The 18,820-nt window shown below is 48.6% G+C and overlaps 1 protein-coding gene across 1 annotated transcript in view; it reads right to left on the bottom strand.

Moving 5' to 3' along the window:
* The window catches only part of LOC143770435 (sialic acid-binding Ig-like lectin 13), a 135,973-nt gene that overhangs the window by 79,613 nt on the left and 37,540 nt on the right, over positions 1 to 18,820 (bottom strand). Inside the window, exons 2-3 of the mRNA XM_077260057.1 lie at positions 1,619 to 1,740; positions 483 to 824 (exon numbers count right to left, since the gene is read on the bottom strand). Of these exons, the coding sequence (XP_077116172.1) occupies positions 483 to 824; positions 1,619 to 1,682 (406 nt within the window). The 5' untranslated portion in view covers positions 1,683 to 1,740. The remainder of the gene's footprint in view (positions 1 to 482; positions 825 to 1,618; positions 1,741 to 18,820) is intronic.

Below are 18,820 nucleotides of genomic sequence, written 5' to 3'. Positions count from 1 at the left end.
TCGTGCCTGCGCTGCAGCCTGAGCACTGGCCGTTATCAGTGATCTTGTAGCTGCTACGTCAAAGGTGTCGGCAGTGCCATCTTGCTAGAGAAAAAAAATCCTCTTCCAAGATGGTGCTGCCGGTTCTTGCATAATAGCGGCTATCATTGATCACCTGCTATTGTGCAGGTGCCGGCGCCGCCATCTTGGATGAGGAAATTTCTTCCTATGCACAATCCTGCTGGCAGGTTCCCTTTAATATTCTCCATGATATCTACATTATATTACGATGGTGATAAATGAGTTTTACAAATCTGGCTCATCACATTTTATGTAAAGGGATACAATGATTCGGATGTGTCTATTAGTTGGCCATTATCATTGGTTTTCCATAGGACTGCCGGTAAACCTAATTATAGGTGACTTCATAATACACATAAGAGACAGATCAATGAACAATTCACCTATGAATCATCATTTAACAACCGGATTCTGTAATTTACCTGTTACAGTCAGGCTCGACATATTAGTTTTATAATTGAACATAACCTTTCCTTCAAATCTGAAAAAATGAATGTTTTGATCACTTTGTAGAACATCGTTAATTAAAAGGGAACAGTCTCTATCGGAGATATTTCCAGTAAAGAACATTCGTCCTGATGGGTTGTCAGTAGAGGCCACAATCCCTTCTGAACGGTCATTTATTTTCCAGAATCCTTTGTCCGATGGGCCTATTTCTTTATTACGGTCTATGGTAAATGTACATGGGATGTATACGCAGAGTCCAACTTGTGCCATCACATTCTGTGTAGTTATGGTATAATCTTCTTTATTACAGCCAATGTCTGTAGAGAAAAAATATATATGATCAGCTATGTAGAATATAAAGGTAAGGGGTTAATTATTAGGGTCCTGGGGGCAAAATCTAATACCCCACATCACATTGTCCACCATAGTTGCCAACAGTTCTGAATTTACCAGAAAAGTCCTGAATTTTTGCAAACAAGTAAAGAAAATACTAAAATGGATGGGATTTACTAAACCCAGAACGAAAGGTGGCAATTACGGTAATCTTCAGTTGTGGGCACTACCAGAGAGGTACTGGGATAGAACATCTACATATCTATTTTGACCACATTGTGTTTTTTTTTCAGGTAATTTTTTTCTCGATTTGGTGCCGCATAAGGTATCGGGGTCCTGACATAACTGACCCCCCTGCATAATGTGCAGACCTTTATGAGTGGTGATTGTGGCCAAACTTCCACAGATGCTACGTCTTATCATGGGGAAATTAAACTCCATGACATTGTACCATTCTTGCCATGGGTCAACCCCAAAAAAGTTTCTAAGAAAGTCAGGATTTATGAGCGCAAAAGTCCAAAATGGACTTGGGAACTGTTCATCTACCCTGCAACCTGCAAAAACCTTTCCTCCTGCCATTTGATATCCTCACCCTCAAGCTTTTCCTAGGAGCTGTTGTAGGCACAAAATCCAGTTGCTTCTTGTTTGATACTTGATATTTACATATGTAGATATTGTAGGGGATTTTAACAGAAAACACATAGCGGTATGTCACAAGGCACTACAGCGGAATTATAAATGGAGCAATATATAATATCTTGGCTCATGTAATACTTACAAGAAAATATCTGTAATAGCAGGAAGGTGAAAACCCAACAATACACATGACTGACCAACATCATCCTGACATCCAGTCTTGTTTAGTTGTGATTCACTGCGGCTCCATCGAGCACAAGGTCACTGCAACAAAATATAGAAATGTAACTCATTATACAAAAAAGGAATTATAGAATAAAAACAATGCCAAAAGACAAAGGTTTCCTCCAATCATCTGCCCTGTTCAATATTTCCCATGGGTGGTCAGTACACAAAGAAACAAGTATGTAACAAGGTGTCGATTTAGGGATTAATAGAACAGAAAACAGCTACAAAAGTGTCTTTCCCATTGGAGGACCCGGAACATGGATTATGATTCATTTAATTGGCCGGCATGTAATGCTTCATTTCTCCTGCGGAGGCACTGCAGGGGAATTTAATACTTTCCACTGCGCTGAAGGAAAACTGTTACTGCCAGATTTACCTACAAACTACAAATGATTATTTGGGAAGCGTTGATTCTAGCCTCTCTACTGCTTGATGCTAAACTTCACGTGACCCACCCCCAAACCCTCCAACCCCCCCCCCCCCCCAAAAAAAAAAAGAATTCCACACAAAAAAAATCTAATACTGTCCTTTACTAAGTTAATAGGAACCTGTCAACAGAAAAACAATATTAACCTGCAGATATGGGGTTAATCCCTTCACCCCAGCAGTTTTTTTCGATTTTGTGTTTCCATTTTTCGCCCCCATTCTTCCCAGAGCCATAACTTTTTTACTTTTCCATCAATATGGCCATATGAGGGCTTGTTTTTTGCAGGATGAGTTGTTCTTTTGAACGACACCATTGGTTTTACCATGTCATGTAATAGAAAACAGGAATAAAAATTCCAAGTGCAGTGAAATTGCAAAAAAAGTGCAATTCCAAACTAGTTTTTTGTTTGACTTTTTTGCTAGGTTCACTAAATGCTAAAACTGACCTGCCATTATGATTCTCCAGGTCATTATGAGTTCATAGACACCTAACATGTATACATTATTTTTTTAGCTAAGTGGTGAAAAAAAAATCCAAACTTTGTTAAAAAAAAATAAAATTGTGCCATTTTCCGATACTCGTACCGTCTCCATTTTTCATGATCTGGGGTCGGTTGAGGGCTTATTTTTTGCGTGCCGAGCTGTTGTTTTTAATGATATCATTTTGGTGCAGATACATTCTTTTGATCGCCCATTATTGCATTTTAATGAAATGTCAAGGCGACCAAAGACGGCACTCAACTTAGGGTGAATTTCATAGGATTTAATAAAGAAACGTTTCGGCCTATCTGGCCTTCTTCAGTCAACGTGTAGCCTAGAAGGCTAGAAGAGAATGGGGCAATAAGTATTGCCACTGGTATAAATCCTGTAATGTCACTACAAGCGAACTTGCTGCATCCGGCTCAAGCGGTGGATACCGCGTCGCCTGGACCTGCTCACACACCGCTCTCTCCTTCTAAGGTTACTCAAACTTCACACTATTGAGCCGGATGCAGCAAGTTCGCTTGTAGTGACATTACAGGATTTATACCAGTGGCAATACTTATTGCCCCATTCTCTTCTAGCCTTCTAGGCTACACGTTGACTGAAGAAGGCCAGATAGGCCGAAACGTTTCTTTATTAAATCCTATGAAATTCACCCTAAGTTGAGTGCCGGGTTTATTTTTACTGTTAATGGTGTGGGACCCTACCCGAGCACCCTCACTAGATAGTGCATACGGTTCTTTATTTAAGGCGACCAAAGAAACATAATTTTGGCGTTTTTACTTTTTTCTCGCTACGCCGTTTAGCGATCAGGTTAGTCCTATTATATTGATAGATCAGGCGATTCTGAATGTGACAATACCAAATACTTACTACTACCACTTGCTGACTTATATTACATTGGCCGCATGAAGAGACCCATATCAATAAATTTAAAATCAATTCTTTATTTGACACAACAAAATAAAACACATTTTTAACAAGACCAAACAAAAACAGACAAAGTGTCCAAGGAAGGGATAAGAACGGTCCTGCCCTAAATATATTCTCAATATACAATCTAAATTAAATCTATATAGATCTCACCGCCCTAGATGATGTAAATTAATGATATTCCTTTGGCAATCCGGGGACGCCCCCGGAAGAAGCTTACGGGCGAAACGCGCGTCGGGGCAAACGTGGAAGGATCGGTCGGCTCTGTCCCTATATCACCGCCTCTTGTGGGTATATTTAGTCTGTAAGTAATCTCAGTAATTGGCAATGCTATAGCCACACTTCCCTCTGCTTTATACAATGTGTAGAATACATGCTCTAGGCAGTATTAGATTAACGCATTAAGATGGGTATCCAGTGGAAACATGTGTGGTAGATAGTGCTATACCGGGATGCTTTGGATGTAAAAATATTGCCCTTTATATGTAATATATTTGGATTGACAAAGGAATATCATTAATTTACATCATCTAGGGCGGTGAGATCTATATAGATTTAATTTGGATTGTATATTGAGAATATATTTAGGGCAGGACCGTTCTTATCCATTCCTTGGACACTTTGTCTGTTTTTGTTTGGTCTTGTTAAAAATGTGTTTTATTTTGTTGTGTCAAATAAAGAATTGATTTTAAATTTATTGATATGGGTCTCTTCATGCGGCCAATGTAATATAAGTCCGCAAGTGGTAGTATTTAATCTAGAAGTGCCATAACTTGAGATATGTAAGGACTATTTGGTAATATTTTTAATGCCAAATACTTGTAGGTTTGATTTTATTTTTATTGTTTTATATTGAATGAGGTGAAAGGGGGGGTGATGTGAACTTTTATTTTTTTTATATTTTTAAAAACATTTTTTTTACTTTTGACATGCTTCAATAGTCTCCATAGGAGGCTAGAAGCTGCCATAACCAGATTGTCTCTGCTACATAGAGTCGATGATCAGATTGCCTCTATGTAGTAGAATTGTAGTAGAATTGCTGACTTGCTATCAGCACCGACCACTGGTCACAGCAAACTGGCACGGTCAGCCATATAGGTCTCCAGGAGACCTTGGGTTGTCATGCCGACTCACTCTGACATCGGCGTACTCTTATGCCCGATGTCAGTTTGGGATAGTAGCATTCTTAACCTGCATGCTGAATGAGGCTGAAGAGGCTGTTTTTGTTTTAGAATCCTTTGGAGTTTTATAGAGTTTAAAGACCCCGTCTCACATAGCGAGATCGCTAGCGAGATCGCTGCTGAGTCACAAGTTTTGTGACGCAACAGCGACCTCCATAGCGATCTCGCTATGTGTGACACGTACCAGCGATCAGGCCCCTGCTGCGAGATCGCTGGTCGTGTCGGAATGGCCTGGACCTTTTCTTGGTCGTTGAGGCCCCGCTGACATCGCTGAATCGGTGTGTGTGACACGGATCCAGCGATGTCTTCACTGGTAACCAGGGTAAACATCGGGTTACTAAGCGCAGGGCCGCGCTTAGTAACCCGATGTTTACCCTGGTTACCAGCGTAAATGTAAAAAAAAACAAACAGTACATACTCACCATCTGATGTCCGTCAGGTCCCTTGCCGTCTGCTTCCTGCTCTCACTGACTGCCGGCCGTACAGTGAGAAGTGAGAGCACAGCAGTGACGTCACCGCTGCGCTCTGCTCTCAGTGTACGGCGGCTCAGTCAGAGCAGGAAGCAGACGGCAAGGGACCTGACGGACATCAGAAGGCGAGTATGTACTGTTTGTTTTTTTTGGTAACCAGGGTAAACATCGGGTTACTAAGCGCGGCCCTGCGCTTAGTAACCCGATGTTTACCCTGGTTACCCGGGTGCTGCAGGGGGACTTCGGCATCGTTGAAGACAGTTTCAACGATGCCGAAGTCGTTCCCCTGATCGTTGGTCGCTGGAGAGAGCGGTCTGTGTGACAGCTCCCCAGCGACCACACAGCGACTTACCAACGATCACGGCCAGGTCGTATCGCTGGTCGTGATCGTTGGTAAATCGCTTAGTGAGACGGGGCCTTTAGTCCTCTTTTTCTCTGAAGAGGCAATTTGCATATTTAATTTCCCAGAGGAACATTGCAAGGCGAATAAGCCTCCCTACCTTGACAAGCCAGAGCTGGTATGTCACTCTCCACAAGGAGAAACGATAACCCTTAGACTTCAGTCCTGAGCCTCTCACCTAGCCAAATCAGTTCTCATTCTTCGCACTGATGAGGGCCAACAGCCCGAAACACCGTGTCTGCGAATTGAGATACTGATTTGCCTTTTATCCTAAGTCATATTGCAAGACTCGTTAAAGGGTTGATTGTGACTTATAGGATCGCTACTTCCAATAGGTGGCGCTATAGAGTTAAGTCCTCTTTTTCTCTGAAGAGGCAATTTGCATATTGGAGTTTTATGAAAGCAATAAAAACTGCATGTTTGAATCAAACTGAATTGCCTGTGTGAATACTGCCTAATCCCTACCTAAGAGCATAATTTTAACAGTTAAAATTTAACCTCTCACATAAAGATATACCAGAATTGAATTAACTGTACTTATGAAGACATACCATAAATATATGCCACTACTGAATAAATTGTATACACTGCGGTTGCAGGGAAAAAACTATTTCTCCCTTTGTTTGTGAAATGTACTCCTTTGCAATGCAATACAAAATGGTACCATTGCACCTCAAAAATCACCAACTTAAAGCACCACTCCACCGCTGGAGTGGTGCCTTAAATGTAAGTGTCCTGTCCCCTGTCTCATACTCGCCTTATGGTGGTTTCTTCCATTTTAGCCCCCGCTTTAGTCAGTCTCTGATGAAAAATGACCTTCCTGCAGCTCCAGTGTTTCATGGAGCTGCGCGAAGGTCATGTTTCAATGCAACTCTGTGAAAGCCCCATTGTGTCTCTCATAGACTTGCATTGTGCTCTTGTGATGTATCTTCTGACTTCTGGCCAATCAGAAGCTACGCTCACAAGATGATGTAGTGGGACTGGAGTGGCACTAAAAAAGCTTTTGAAGGCACCTAAGAGAGAGTGTATGACCAGGGGTAGCGTGTTTTAATTTAAAACGCCACTCCATCACTGATAAAAAAACACCGGAGTTGTGCTCTAATTTAAGCGAGGAGATCATAATGGCAATTGGTGGCAGCAAATGGACCTCAAGGGAACAGACACATGTAGTATATTCACTTCTGCCAAGTATCAATGCTGCTTCCAAATTATTTGCATTGTCTGTGAAATAGCAATTTTATCATCAAAAACTCATGAAGTCCTCTTCATGGCATTGGCCACATGGTCTCCAGACCAATCTTTGGCTATCATTGCATCTAAGACAAAAGTGGGACTCAATGCTGAAGAAGATAGACCTCCATTCAAGGCTCCTTTGCCATCTTGACCTTAGCCATGATAGCTTTAGACAACGGTGATGTGAAGCCCGATGGAATACCTACACGAGGGAACATCCCACCTAATCCTGGGATTATCGTGATGAGTTGCATAGTGTAAGGTAGCGGACCTTCTAGTCTTCATTCCAATTATAGTAAAAGCTTGGAGTTACAATTCTAGAACTAGTGGTGTGACCAAAGTGTCCCAGGAGACATTGTTCAACATGACACCAGACTGCATGTTACTGGTTCTATTGTCAGCAGCCTGCATGGCTAAAAAGTGCTCCCATGGCTACAGCATCTCCAGACTTGTCTCCCAACGAGGACATTGGGGACGTCATTGGTCGTTGATTACAATGGAAGCTGCCAGCAGTGGATCTTGATGATTTGACTAAGTGCATTCACACTGCAGAACATTCCTCAGATGACCACTAATAACCTCACTGATACCAGCCGAGATTGTAAGTGTTGGGATTTCTCCTGGCTTTTGACCTTGGACCTCTTGACTACCCAGCCTCACAGCTTGTTCTAGCATCGCATAAAGCACTTAAAATCGCATTTACATAAAAAAGTGCACCTAGTCATGAATAGGGGAAAGTGAATCAGTAATGAATAGTGTTGAGCATTCCGATACCGCAAGTATCGGGTATCGGCCGATACTTGCGGTATCGGAATTCCGATACCGGGATTCCGATACTTGCCGCGTATCGGATACCGGAATCGGAAGTTCCCAGATTCAAAATGCACAAATTCAGCCAATGAGAATGATTTCAAGTGTGGGCACATCCTGTTCAGCATGGAGGGCATGAAACTACTGGCAAGGCTGTGATTGGCTGCTGAAATGATGTCATGATGCAGTTTAAAAGTCGCTGGCGCCATTTTGCGATCACTCTGCTGTGAATTCAGTTAGTGACAGGACGCAGTTTGCTGACTGAGGGCCAGTTTAGAGATAGCGATTTGCTTCTTTGTGCTTTCCAAAGGCTAATTTAGCAACCGCTGTGTTCACCTACTATTCACCTTGCTTTTGCCTTGTAGCGCTGTTTTCACAGCGATCTGCAAGGTCTGTGTGTGTGTGTGTGTGTGTGTGAGTGCAGCCCACTCTCTAGTCTGAGTGCAGCCACATAGGCCATCCATTGCTGGTTGTATTCAGTTCAGGGAGGGTGGTTCATTGCCTCATACTGTTCTTTTTTTTTTTTTTTTCCAAGTAGTGTAGTCTGCTGCTAAGTTTTAACAAAAAATCCTATTAGTGTCTTTCCACCCGTCTCCAGCTAATTTGTGGAAAAACACTACATAGGATAACGTAGAGGAGGGTTTTTGGGCCTTGCAGCGCCGTTTACGGCTGTCTGCACGGTCTCCGTGTGACTGCAGCTCGCCCTGTAGTCTGTGAGCAGCCATAGCCTGGTTGTCTCCAGCTCAGGGTTGTTCACTGCGTCATACCGCAAAATCAATTTTCATTTTGTTTTAAGTAGTGCAGGCTGCTGCACATTTTTTCAAAAAATTCCTATTAGTGTCTTTCCACCCGTCTCCAGCTAATTTGTGGAAAAACACTACATAGGATAACGTAGAGGAGGGTTTTTGGGCCTTGCAGCGCCGTTTACGGCTGTCTGCACGGTCTCCGTGTGACTGCAGCTCGCCCTGTAGTCTGTGAGCAGCCATAGCCTGGTTGTCTCCAGCTCAGGGTTCTTCACTGCGTCATACCGCCAAATCAATTTTCATTTTGTTTTAAGTAGTGCAGGCTGCTGCACATTTTTTCAAAAAATTCCTATTAGTGTCTTTCCACCCGTCTCCAGCTAACTTGTGGAAAAACACTACATAGGATAACGTAGAGGAGGGTTTTTGGGCCTTGCAGCGCCGTTTACGGCTGTCTGCACGGTCTCCGTGTGACTGCAGCTCTCTCTGTTGTCAGTTCAGCCCCCAAAAAATAAATAAATAATAAAGTTCACCAAACACACCAGTGACACCACTTTACATTTCTGTAGGCCACATTAGCTCATATTAAAGTCTAGTCCACACTTTAGAAAATTAGTGTTTCTTATACCTGTTAGGAGGAGTTGTTCAGGAATAAGCACACAAAGCCGTTAGTACTTTTCTGCTTATCTTTATCAGTCACCCAAGATGAAGAAGGCAGTGAGTAAGGCACGTGGGTGTGGGCGCGGAGCAGGGAGGGGACGTGGGGATTCTGTGCCCGCTGCGGGCACCGGTGACTCATCAGCACCCACTTTCACAAGGGAACAGTCATTCATGCGCAGCTTTGTCGCAGAGCGCCGTACACCGCTGCTGCGTGAAGACCAAATTGAAGCCGTTGTCGGATGGATGGCAGCTAATGCATCAACTTCAATTAGTGCCACATCCTCTCAGACACAGAGCACTGGAGAGCAGCCATCTGTCTCTTCACCACCTGCCAAATTGCCCAGGCAGACAGAGAGCCCAGGACAGGAGCCGTCTCTACTTCTGTTCTCTGAATCTCTTGGCTCGGAAACAGGGGGCCAGCCAAGCAGCATTGGAGAAATGGAAGAAGAGGCAGGGTGCAGTGATGCCCAACAGCTTTTTCTCTCTTCCTCTGAAGAGGCGGGTGGGCCAGTGGCTCCGGTCACCACATCGCAGGCCGCATCCGCTGATGATGACACTCAGGTGCCACTTACTGGTGAGTGCTCTGCTGCTGAGACTACCCAGGAGGAGCAGTTGGGGGCAGAGGGTAGTGTAGATGATGAGGTCCTTGACCCATCTTGGCGTGAGGGACAGGAAGGTGGTGGGAGCAGCTCTGAGGAAGAGATTCCCCGTACGGCCCAAAGAGGGAGAGGGAGGGGGAAGACTGCGGATCCTGCAGCCTCCGCTTTGGCACCCGTTAGGAGCATGTCTCTTCCAAAAGCCAAAAAGGGCGCTCCCAAGACTTGCAGTGCCTGGGCCTTTTTTGACACAGTTGCAGATGACATTTGCTATGTCAAATGCAAGGTGTGTCATCAGAAAGTCAAAAGAGGTCGAAATGTCAGCAGCCTCAATACCTCCAACATGTGGAAACATGTGCGCAACAGGCACGCGGCGTTGTTAGAAAAACACACTGAAGAGCTAGGCCAACCAACAGCGGCAGCTACCACCTCTTCAGCTCGTGTTGCCTCTTCCTCCAGCTCACACGCAGCTGGTTCGGCTTCCTCCCAGGATCGCCGTGGAAGAACCTCTGGCCCTGTTGTCCAGAGACCCGCTGTAATTCCACCCGCAGCACCACTTTCCCAGTCATCCACACGCTCCCAGCCCAGTCTACAGCCATCGGTAGTACAGGCATGGGAGAAAAGGCGGCCTTTCTCGTCAAACCACCCACGAGCACAGGCTCTGACTGCAGGCATTGCCAAACTTCTGTCACTGGAAATGCTGTCATTCAGGCTGGTGGAGACTGACAGCTTCCGTGACTTGATGTCATTGGCAGTCCCCCAGTACAATGTGCCCAGCCGCTTTTACTTCAGCAGGCAAGCCGTCCCTGCCCTGCACAAGCATGTGGAGGGACACATAAAACACGCGCTACTGAACGCCGTCAGTAGCAAGGTCCACCTCACCACCGATGCGTGGACCAGTCACCATGGACAGGGGCGATACCTTTCCCTCACTGCCCATTGGGTTAATGTCGTTGAGCCGGGTACAGACCGTGCGAGTGGCGCAGGACGTGTCCTGCCCACTCCAAGGATTGCAGGAATCCATTCTGTACGCATTGACTCCTCCTCCTACACCAGTTCCTCAGAATCATCGCTGCAGGAGCCGTCACAGTCCACCTCCACATGGACCTGTGATGAACGTGTACCTGTTACGACCGACATGAGCACAGCCGTGGCCAAACGTCAACAGGCCGTCTTGAAATTAATTTCTTTGGGGAATCGAAGCCACACAGGGCAGGAGCTCTGGAATGCCATCAAGCAGGAGAGCGATGTGTGGTTTGTGCCAGCGAATCTCCAGCCAGGCATGGTAGTGTGTGATAATGGCCGAAATCTGGTGGCAGCTCTGGGCCTCGGCAACCTCACTCACATCCCATGTCTGGCACATGTGCTCAATTTGGTCGTGCAGAGTTTTCTGAGGGACTATCCGGATCTTGATGCACTGCTGCACAAGGTCCGCCTAGAGTGTGCTCACTTGCGGCGTTCCAGCACGGCAAAAGCGCGCATTGCGGCTCTGCAGCGCCGACACCGCCTGCCGGAAGATCGCATCATATGTGACCTACCTACCAGGTGGAATTCCACGTTACATATGTTGGAGCGGTTGTGTGAGCAGCAGCAAGCTGTAATGGAGTACCAGCTGCTTCAGGCGCAAAGAAGTCGCACTCAGCGCCGTACAGACTTCACAACCACAGAGTGGGCCACTATGAATGACGTCTGCCAGGTTTTGCGTCCCTTTGATTATTCCACGCGGATGGCGAGTGCAGATGATGCACTAGTCAGCATGACTGTCCCCCTTATCTGCCTGCTTGAAAAATCACTGCAAGCGCTAAGGGATGATGTTGTGGAAGAGGTGGAGGATGAGGATTCAGCATTTCCATCATCTTCTGGACAGTCAGGGCCACGTGGTTCCTCACAAACGCGTAGGCAGGGGACAGTTTGTGAGGAGGATGAGGAGGAGTCAATGGAGGAGGAAGACATCCATCCAGAGGAGGGAGTTACACAATTGTCCAGTAGTCAGTGTGTACAGCGAGGGTGGGGTGATGACGAGCGGGCAGAGATCACGCCTCCAGCAGGGGACAGCGTTTCTTGGGCAGTTGGCAGTCTGCAGCACATGGTGGATTACATGCTGCAGTGCCTGAGAAACGACCGCCGCATCGCCCACATTCTCAACATGTCTGATTATTGGGTGTTCACCCTCCTCGATCCTCGCTACCGGGACAACGTAGAAAGCCTCATCACACTGTTGAACCGGGAGCGAAAAATGCGGGAGTACCAAGACACACTGGTGAATTCCATCATCTTCTCCATTCCAAGTGAGAGAAGTGCTGCTAGTGCATTCCAAAGCAGCTCAGTGCGTCCAGGCAGTGGTGGAGGCTCTGCACAAAGAGGGAGCAGAAGCAGTGCCTCTGCCCAAGGCAAGACCAGTATGGCCCAACTGTGGCACAGTTTTCTGTGCCCGCCACAAAAGTCTACACCATCACAGACGGCTCCAGTCAGCAGGAGGCAACGGTTCCGTCAGATGGTGACAGACTACATGTCTTGCCCTCTTGCTGTACTCCCAGATGGCTCTTCCCCTTTCAAGTTTTGGGTCTCAAAGCTGGATACATGGCCAGTAGTGTTGAGCGATACTTTCCGATATCGGAAAGTATCGGTATCGGAAAGTATCGGCCGATACCGTCACAGTATCGGAATCCAATCCGATACCGATACCCGATCCCAATGCAAGTCAATGGGACGAAAATATCGGAATTAAAATAAACCCTTTCTTTCCTTGTAGGTTAATTCTACATGAAGGAAAACAACTAAGAATAATGTAGGATGTATTGGGGGAGGTGGCGGAGACATTAAAGGCACAGGGGTTTATCCCAATCAAATAGAATAGCAGTATTTTTAATTTTTTTATGACGTTCGGCGTTAGAAAGAATTTGACTATGTTAATTTTTTATTTATTTTGTCAAATATTGATGTTTCACTACTTCCACGCCCTTCACCCTATTTTTTACTTCTCCCACACTTTCTTCTTCATTATCCTCATCATCAGCTTCTGTGACATCAACTTCTTCACCTTATTCATCTTCTTCTTTTCTACGTATATATATATATATTTTTTTACATTGTTCATATTCTTTTTATTTAACTATTATCTTTTTTATATTCAACTTCTTCATCATATTCTTATTTGTGACAGGCATTCCCGTAGTTGTTATCTATAAAAGTTTGAAGATTACACCTTCCGTTCTGCCTGTCACAAAACAGTTACATTTGTCCGCGTTCAGTTTGGCCTGCAGCATCAGGCTTTATCCAGGGGCACCACGAGGAGGAACGGACTCACCCCCATACACTGCTTAGTCTTCTTCTGCTTATAATTTAGATAATATCTTTTGCTCTGATATTTAGTCTTATGCTTAATGTTCTTCTGCTCTTTGTTCTGCAGCCTCTTGTTCTTCTGCTTCTCGGTCTTCCAGGTTGTCGTCGTCATCTCCAGGGTCGTCATCTCCAGGGTCGTCGTCATCGGGGTCGTCGTCATCGGGGTCGTCGTCATCGGGGTCGTCTTCAGGGTCATCGTCTCCAGGGTCGTCGTCATCTCGGTGGTTGTCGTCTCTGGTGTCGTCATCATCTTAGGGGTGGTCTTCCGGGTCATCGTCTTTCGGGTCTTGAACTTGGAAATGTAGCAGAAGGTACAAGAAGGCTGAGAAAATGCCGAGAAACAGCTGATGGAACTGGAACTCGGATGGCTACCCGAAGGTCCAAGAGCCAATGGAACTACCGAGGACCAGCTGACGTTACTGGAACCCGGTTACTAAGCAGGAGGTACCCGTGCCTGAAAGCACTACCAAGGACCACCTGACGTTGGTGGAACTCGGATACCCAGAGGGAGGCACCTAAGCCAAAGGCTTTGCCCGGAACCAGCTGACGGTACTGGAACCAGGATGGGGAGCAGAAGGTACAAGAGCAAAAGACACTGCCGAGAACCAGCTGACGGTACTGGAACCCGGATGGGTAGCCGAAGGTCCAAGAGCCAATGGAACTACCGAGGACCAGCTGACGTTACTGGAACCCGGTTACTAAGCAGGAGGTACCCGTGCCTGAAAGCACTACCAAGGACCACCTGACGTTGGTGGAACTCGGATACCCAGAGGGAGGCACCTAAGCCAAAGGCTCTGCCCGGAACCAGCTGACGGTACTGGAACCAGGATGGGGAGCAGAAGGTACAAGAGCAAAAGACACTGCCGAGAACCAGCTGACGGTACTGGAACCCGGATGGGGATCTATTCAAGCTTGTCTTCCTAGGGCCCCAACTGGCGGTGTGTTAGAGCCCAGGGACAGCAGGAGGAGGAGCAGGGGGAGGGGAGTGTAGGCCGAAGCCTGCACAGGCGGCAGCTTTGGGTGTGTTGTGTCTGCGTGGCTTTTGCAGGACACGTTGCCGGCTACACAGCAGGGGAACAGCTGGCGGTGCTGGACCCCACTGACACATTGGCGAGGTGTTTGGCTCTGTGCAGCCAGCACTTCCGGACAGCAACTAGCGTTGTTGGAGCCCGGGCTCTGCAGGTGGAGCAGAGTGTAGGCCGAAGCCTAATTGAACCGATTTCAAAAGTCACCTTTAACCCCCCCTCAGGGGTTACAAAGTAGAAGAGCCACAGCTTATGCAGCAGCAGTGCTGCGCAAGTCAAAGGTTGCTCTTGTAATTTTTCTCCTTGCACACGCTGAATGGAACACGTATAACATTTAGCCCTTTATACAGTCAAACTGTGTAATGGAGGCGAGAGTTCCCTTTGTAATGAGACGCAGCACAGGTGTCAAGAATCCCACCTTGGTGCTGGGTGCAGCCTCCCGAGCGTTGTTATTTGCTGTACAGGAGTCTGCGCTGTCGTGTTATCCCCTGGCCTAGCGCCGTTAGCGCTGCCCATCTTCTGGCATCATGTAATGTCGGCCGGTGCGGTTCGCGATGCCCATGAATCCCAGCCCCGCAGTGTCTTAACATTGTTAAAACACTGCGGGGCTGGGATTCAGGGCCTGGCGCAGCACATATGTTCGCCTCTCACACTCGGGTCCTTACACCCGCTTCAGACTGTGCGGCGTCATCTGATCCCTTATCGCATGCCACGGCCATGAAGCCGCACAGTCCGAAGAAGGCGGAAGGAGAGGAGGGACAGGCGAACTGATGCACTGATCCTGCCCATCAATCACACCCTCGCAGTCCCAATAAATAAGACACCGAGGGGCGTTGTGTGGGTCAGGGCGGCCGCAGAGGCGCAGCCAGCCAAACAATGATGCCAGAAGACGGGCAGCGCTACCAAGGGGGTTGCAGCGTGTCATTACAAAGGAAAGTCACACCACCGGGACGGTTAAATGGTCACACAGAGGACACATTTCAGACGTGTTTTCAGTTCCACATGTGCGAGGAGAATACGTTTCTGAGCCACCTTGCACACATGCAGCATTACCGCTGTACAAGGTGGCTGGATAACGTAAAAACGCCTGGGGGAGGGGGGACAGGTTCCCTTCAATTTCAGTTCTTGTGTCTGCGTGGCTTTTGCAGGACACGTTGCCGGCTGCACAGCAGGGGAACAGCTGGCGGTGCTGGACCCCACTGACACATTGGCTGGTGTTTTTCTCTGTGCAGCTAGCACATCTGGGCCCCAACTGGCGGTGTGTTAGAGCCCAGGGACAGCAGGAGGAGGAGCAGGAGGAGGAGGAGCAGGGGGAGGGGAGTGTAGGCCGAAGCCTGCACAGGCGGCAGCTTTGGGTGTGTTGTGTCTGCGTGGCTTTTGCAGGACACGTTGCCGGCTACACAGCAGGGGAACAGCTGGCGGTGCTGGACCCCACTGACACATTGGCGAGGTGTTTGGCTCTGTGCAGCCAGCACTTCCGGACAGCAACTAGCGTTGTTGGAGCCCGGGCTCTGTAGGTGGAGCAGAGTGTAGGCCGAAGCCTAATTGAACCGATTTCAAAAGTCACCTTTAACCCCCCCTCAGGGGTTACAAAGTAGAAGAGCCACAGCTTATGCAGCAGCAGTGCTGCGCAAGTCAAAGGTTGCTCTTGTAATTTTTCTCCTTGCACACGCTGAATGGAACACGTATAACATTTAGCCCTTTATACAGTCAAACTGTGTAATGGAGGCGAGAGTTCCCTTTGTAATGAGACGCAGCACAGGTGTCAAGAATCCCACCTTGGTGCTGGGTGCAGCCTCCCGAGCGTTGTTATTTGCTGTACAGGAGTCTGCGCTGTCGTGTTATCCCCTGGCCTAGCGCCGTTAGCGCTGCCCATCTTCTGGCATCATGTAATGTCGGCCGGTGCGGTTCGCGATGCCCATGAATCCCAGCCCCGCAGTGTCTTAACATTGTTAAAACACTGCGGGGCTGGGATTCAGGGCCTGGCGCAGCACATATGTTCGCCTCTCACACTCGGGTCCTTACACCCGCTTCAGACTGTGCGGCGTCATCTGATCCCTTATCGCATGCCACGGCCATGAAGCCGCACAGTCCGAAGAAGGCGGAAGGAGAGGAGGGACAGGCGAACTGATGCACTGATCCTGCCCATCAATCACACCCTCGCAGTCCCATTAAATAAGACAACGAGGGGCGTTGTGTGGGTCAGGGCGGCCGCAGAGGCGCAGCCAGCCAAACAATGATGCCAGAAGACGGGCAGCGTTACCAAGGAGCTTGTTGCGTGTGTCAATACAAAGTCAAATCACACCTGAGGGACGTTTTAATGGTCACAGAGGACACATTTTAGACGTGTTCACTTCAACATGGGCAAGGAGAATAAGTTTCTGAGCCACCTTGAACACATGCAGCATTACTGCTGTTCAAGGTAGCTGTAAAACATAGAAACACCTGGGGGAGGGGGGACAGGTTCCCTTCAATTTCAGTTCTTGTGTCTGCGTGGCGGTCGCAGGACACGTTGCCGGCTACACAGCAGGGGAACAGCTGGCGGTGCTGAACCCCACTGACACATTGGCTGGTGTTTTTCTCTGTGCAGCTAGCACATCTGGGCAAAAACTGGCGGTGTTAGAGCCCAGGGTCAGCAGGAGGAGCAGGGGGAGCGGAGTGTAGGCCGAAGCCTGCACTCGAGCAAGTTGAAAGGAAACCTTTAACCCCCCCCCCCCCAGGCGTTTGTAGCTGAAAGAGCCATTGTGTACAGCACTAATGCTGGAAAAGGTAAACTTAGCACTTTTAATTATGGTCCTTGTACATGCGGAACCTAACATTTTTGAAATGTGTCTCCTCACAGCGTTAAACCGTCCGGTAGGTGGAACTTTCCTTTGTCGTGTGACGCAGCACAGCCATCATTTTTACCCCCTTGGCGCCGTGCGCCGCCTCCTCAGCGTTGTTTGAATCTGTCCCGGAGCCTGCGCTGTTAGGTTAGCCCTTGGCCATGCACACATGTTGCGCTGCCCGTCTTCTGACCTCATTTGGTGTCAGGCTGGCTGCGCCTGTGCGGGTGCGCTGGCCGAGATCCCGCCTCGCAGTGTCGTCTAATGTAATCCCACCGCGGGCCTGTGATCCGTGCCCATGCGCAGTGCATATCCTCTCCTCTCACTCCCCTCCCTACGGCTTTTTCAGACTGTGCGGTGTCACGGCCGTGGCATGCTATTAGGGACCAGCTGACATCGCACAGTCTGAAGAAGCCGTAGGGAGGGGAGTGAGAGGAGAGGATATGCACTGCGCACGGGCACGGATCACAGGCCTGGGATTACATTAGACGACACTGCGAGGCGGGATCTCGGCCAGAGCACCCGCACAGGCGCAGCCAGCCTGACACCAAATGAGGTCAGAAGACGGGCAGCGCAACATGTGTGCATGGCCAAGGGCTAACCTAACAGCGCAGGCTCCGGGACAGATTCAAACAACGCTGAGGAGGGGGCGCACGGCGCCAAGGGGGTAAAAATGATGGCTGTGCTGCGTCACACGACAAAGGAAAGTTCCACCTACCGGACGGTTTAACGCTGTGTGGGGACACATTTCATAAGTGTTTGGTTCAGCATGTGCAAGGAGCATCACGAAAAGAGGCACTTTTTCCCTTTGCATCATTACTGCTGCACAAGGTGGCTCCTTCAGTAACAAACGCCTGGGGGGGGGGGGGGGGGGTCAGGTTCCCTTACATTTAACTTGTTGTGTCTGCGTGGCGGTCGCAGTACGCGTTGCCGTATACACAGCAGGGGAACAGCTGGCGGTGCTGAACCCCACTAACACATTGGCGAGGTGTTTGGCTCTGTGCGTACAGCACTTCTGGACGGCAACTAGCGGTGTTGGAGCCCAGGGACAGGTGGAGGAGGAGGAGGTTGGAGGAGGTTGGAGGAGGTAGGAGGGATTGCCACACACACAGCAGGGGAACAGCTGACGTTACTGAACCCCAATAACAGAGGAGGGACTGTTGACTGTGCGTACAGCACTTCTGGACGGCAACTGGCGGTGTTGGAGCCCAGGGACAGGTGGAGGAGGAGGAGGTTGGAGGAGGTAGGAGGGATTGCCACACACACAGCAGGGGAACAGCTGACGTTACTGAACCCCAATAACAGAGGAGGGACTGTTGACTGTGCGTACAGCACTTCTGGACGGCAACTGGCGGTGTTGGAGCCCAGGGACAGGTGGAGGAGGAGGAGGTTGGAGGAGGTAGGAGGGATTGCCACACACACAGCAGGGGAACAGCTGACGTTACTGAACCCCAATAACAGAGGAGGGACTGTTGACTGTGCGTACAGCACTTCTGGACGGCAACTGGCGGTGTTGGAGCCCAGGGACAGGTGGAGGAGGAGGAGGTTGGAGGAGGTAGGAGGAGGTAGGAGGGATTGCCACACACACAGCAGGGGAACAGCTGACGTTACTGAACCCCAATAACAGAGGAGGGACTGTTGACTGTGCGTACAGCACTTCTGGACGGCAACTGGCGGTGTTGGAGCCCAGGGACAGGTGGAGGAGGAGGAGGTTGGAGGAGGTAGGAGGGATTGCCACACACACAGCAGGGGAACAGCTGACGTTACTGAACCCCAATAACAGAGGAGGGACTGTTGACTGTGCGTACAGCACTTCTGGACGGCAACTGGCGGTGTTGGAGCCCAGGGACAGGTGGAGGAGGAGGAGGTTGGAGGAGGTAGGAGGGATTGCCACACACACAGCAGGGGAACAGCTGACGTTACTGAACCCCAATAACAGAGGAGGGACTGTTGACTGTGCGTACAGCACTTCTGGACGGCAACTGGCGGTGT

Source organism: Ranitomeya variabilis, chromosome 4, assembly GCF_051348905.1.
Source record: "Ranitomeya variabilis isolate aRanVar5 chromosome 4, aRanVar5.hap1, whole genome shotgun sequence".
NCBI lineage: Eukaryota > Metazoa > Chordata > Amphibia > Anura > Dendrobatidae > Ranitomeya > Ranitomeya variabilis.
Note: the sequence above shows the minus strand (reverse complement) of the source record. Positions and strands in the feature narration are given on the sequence as shown.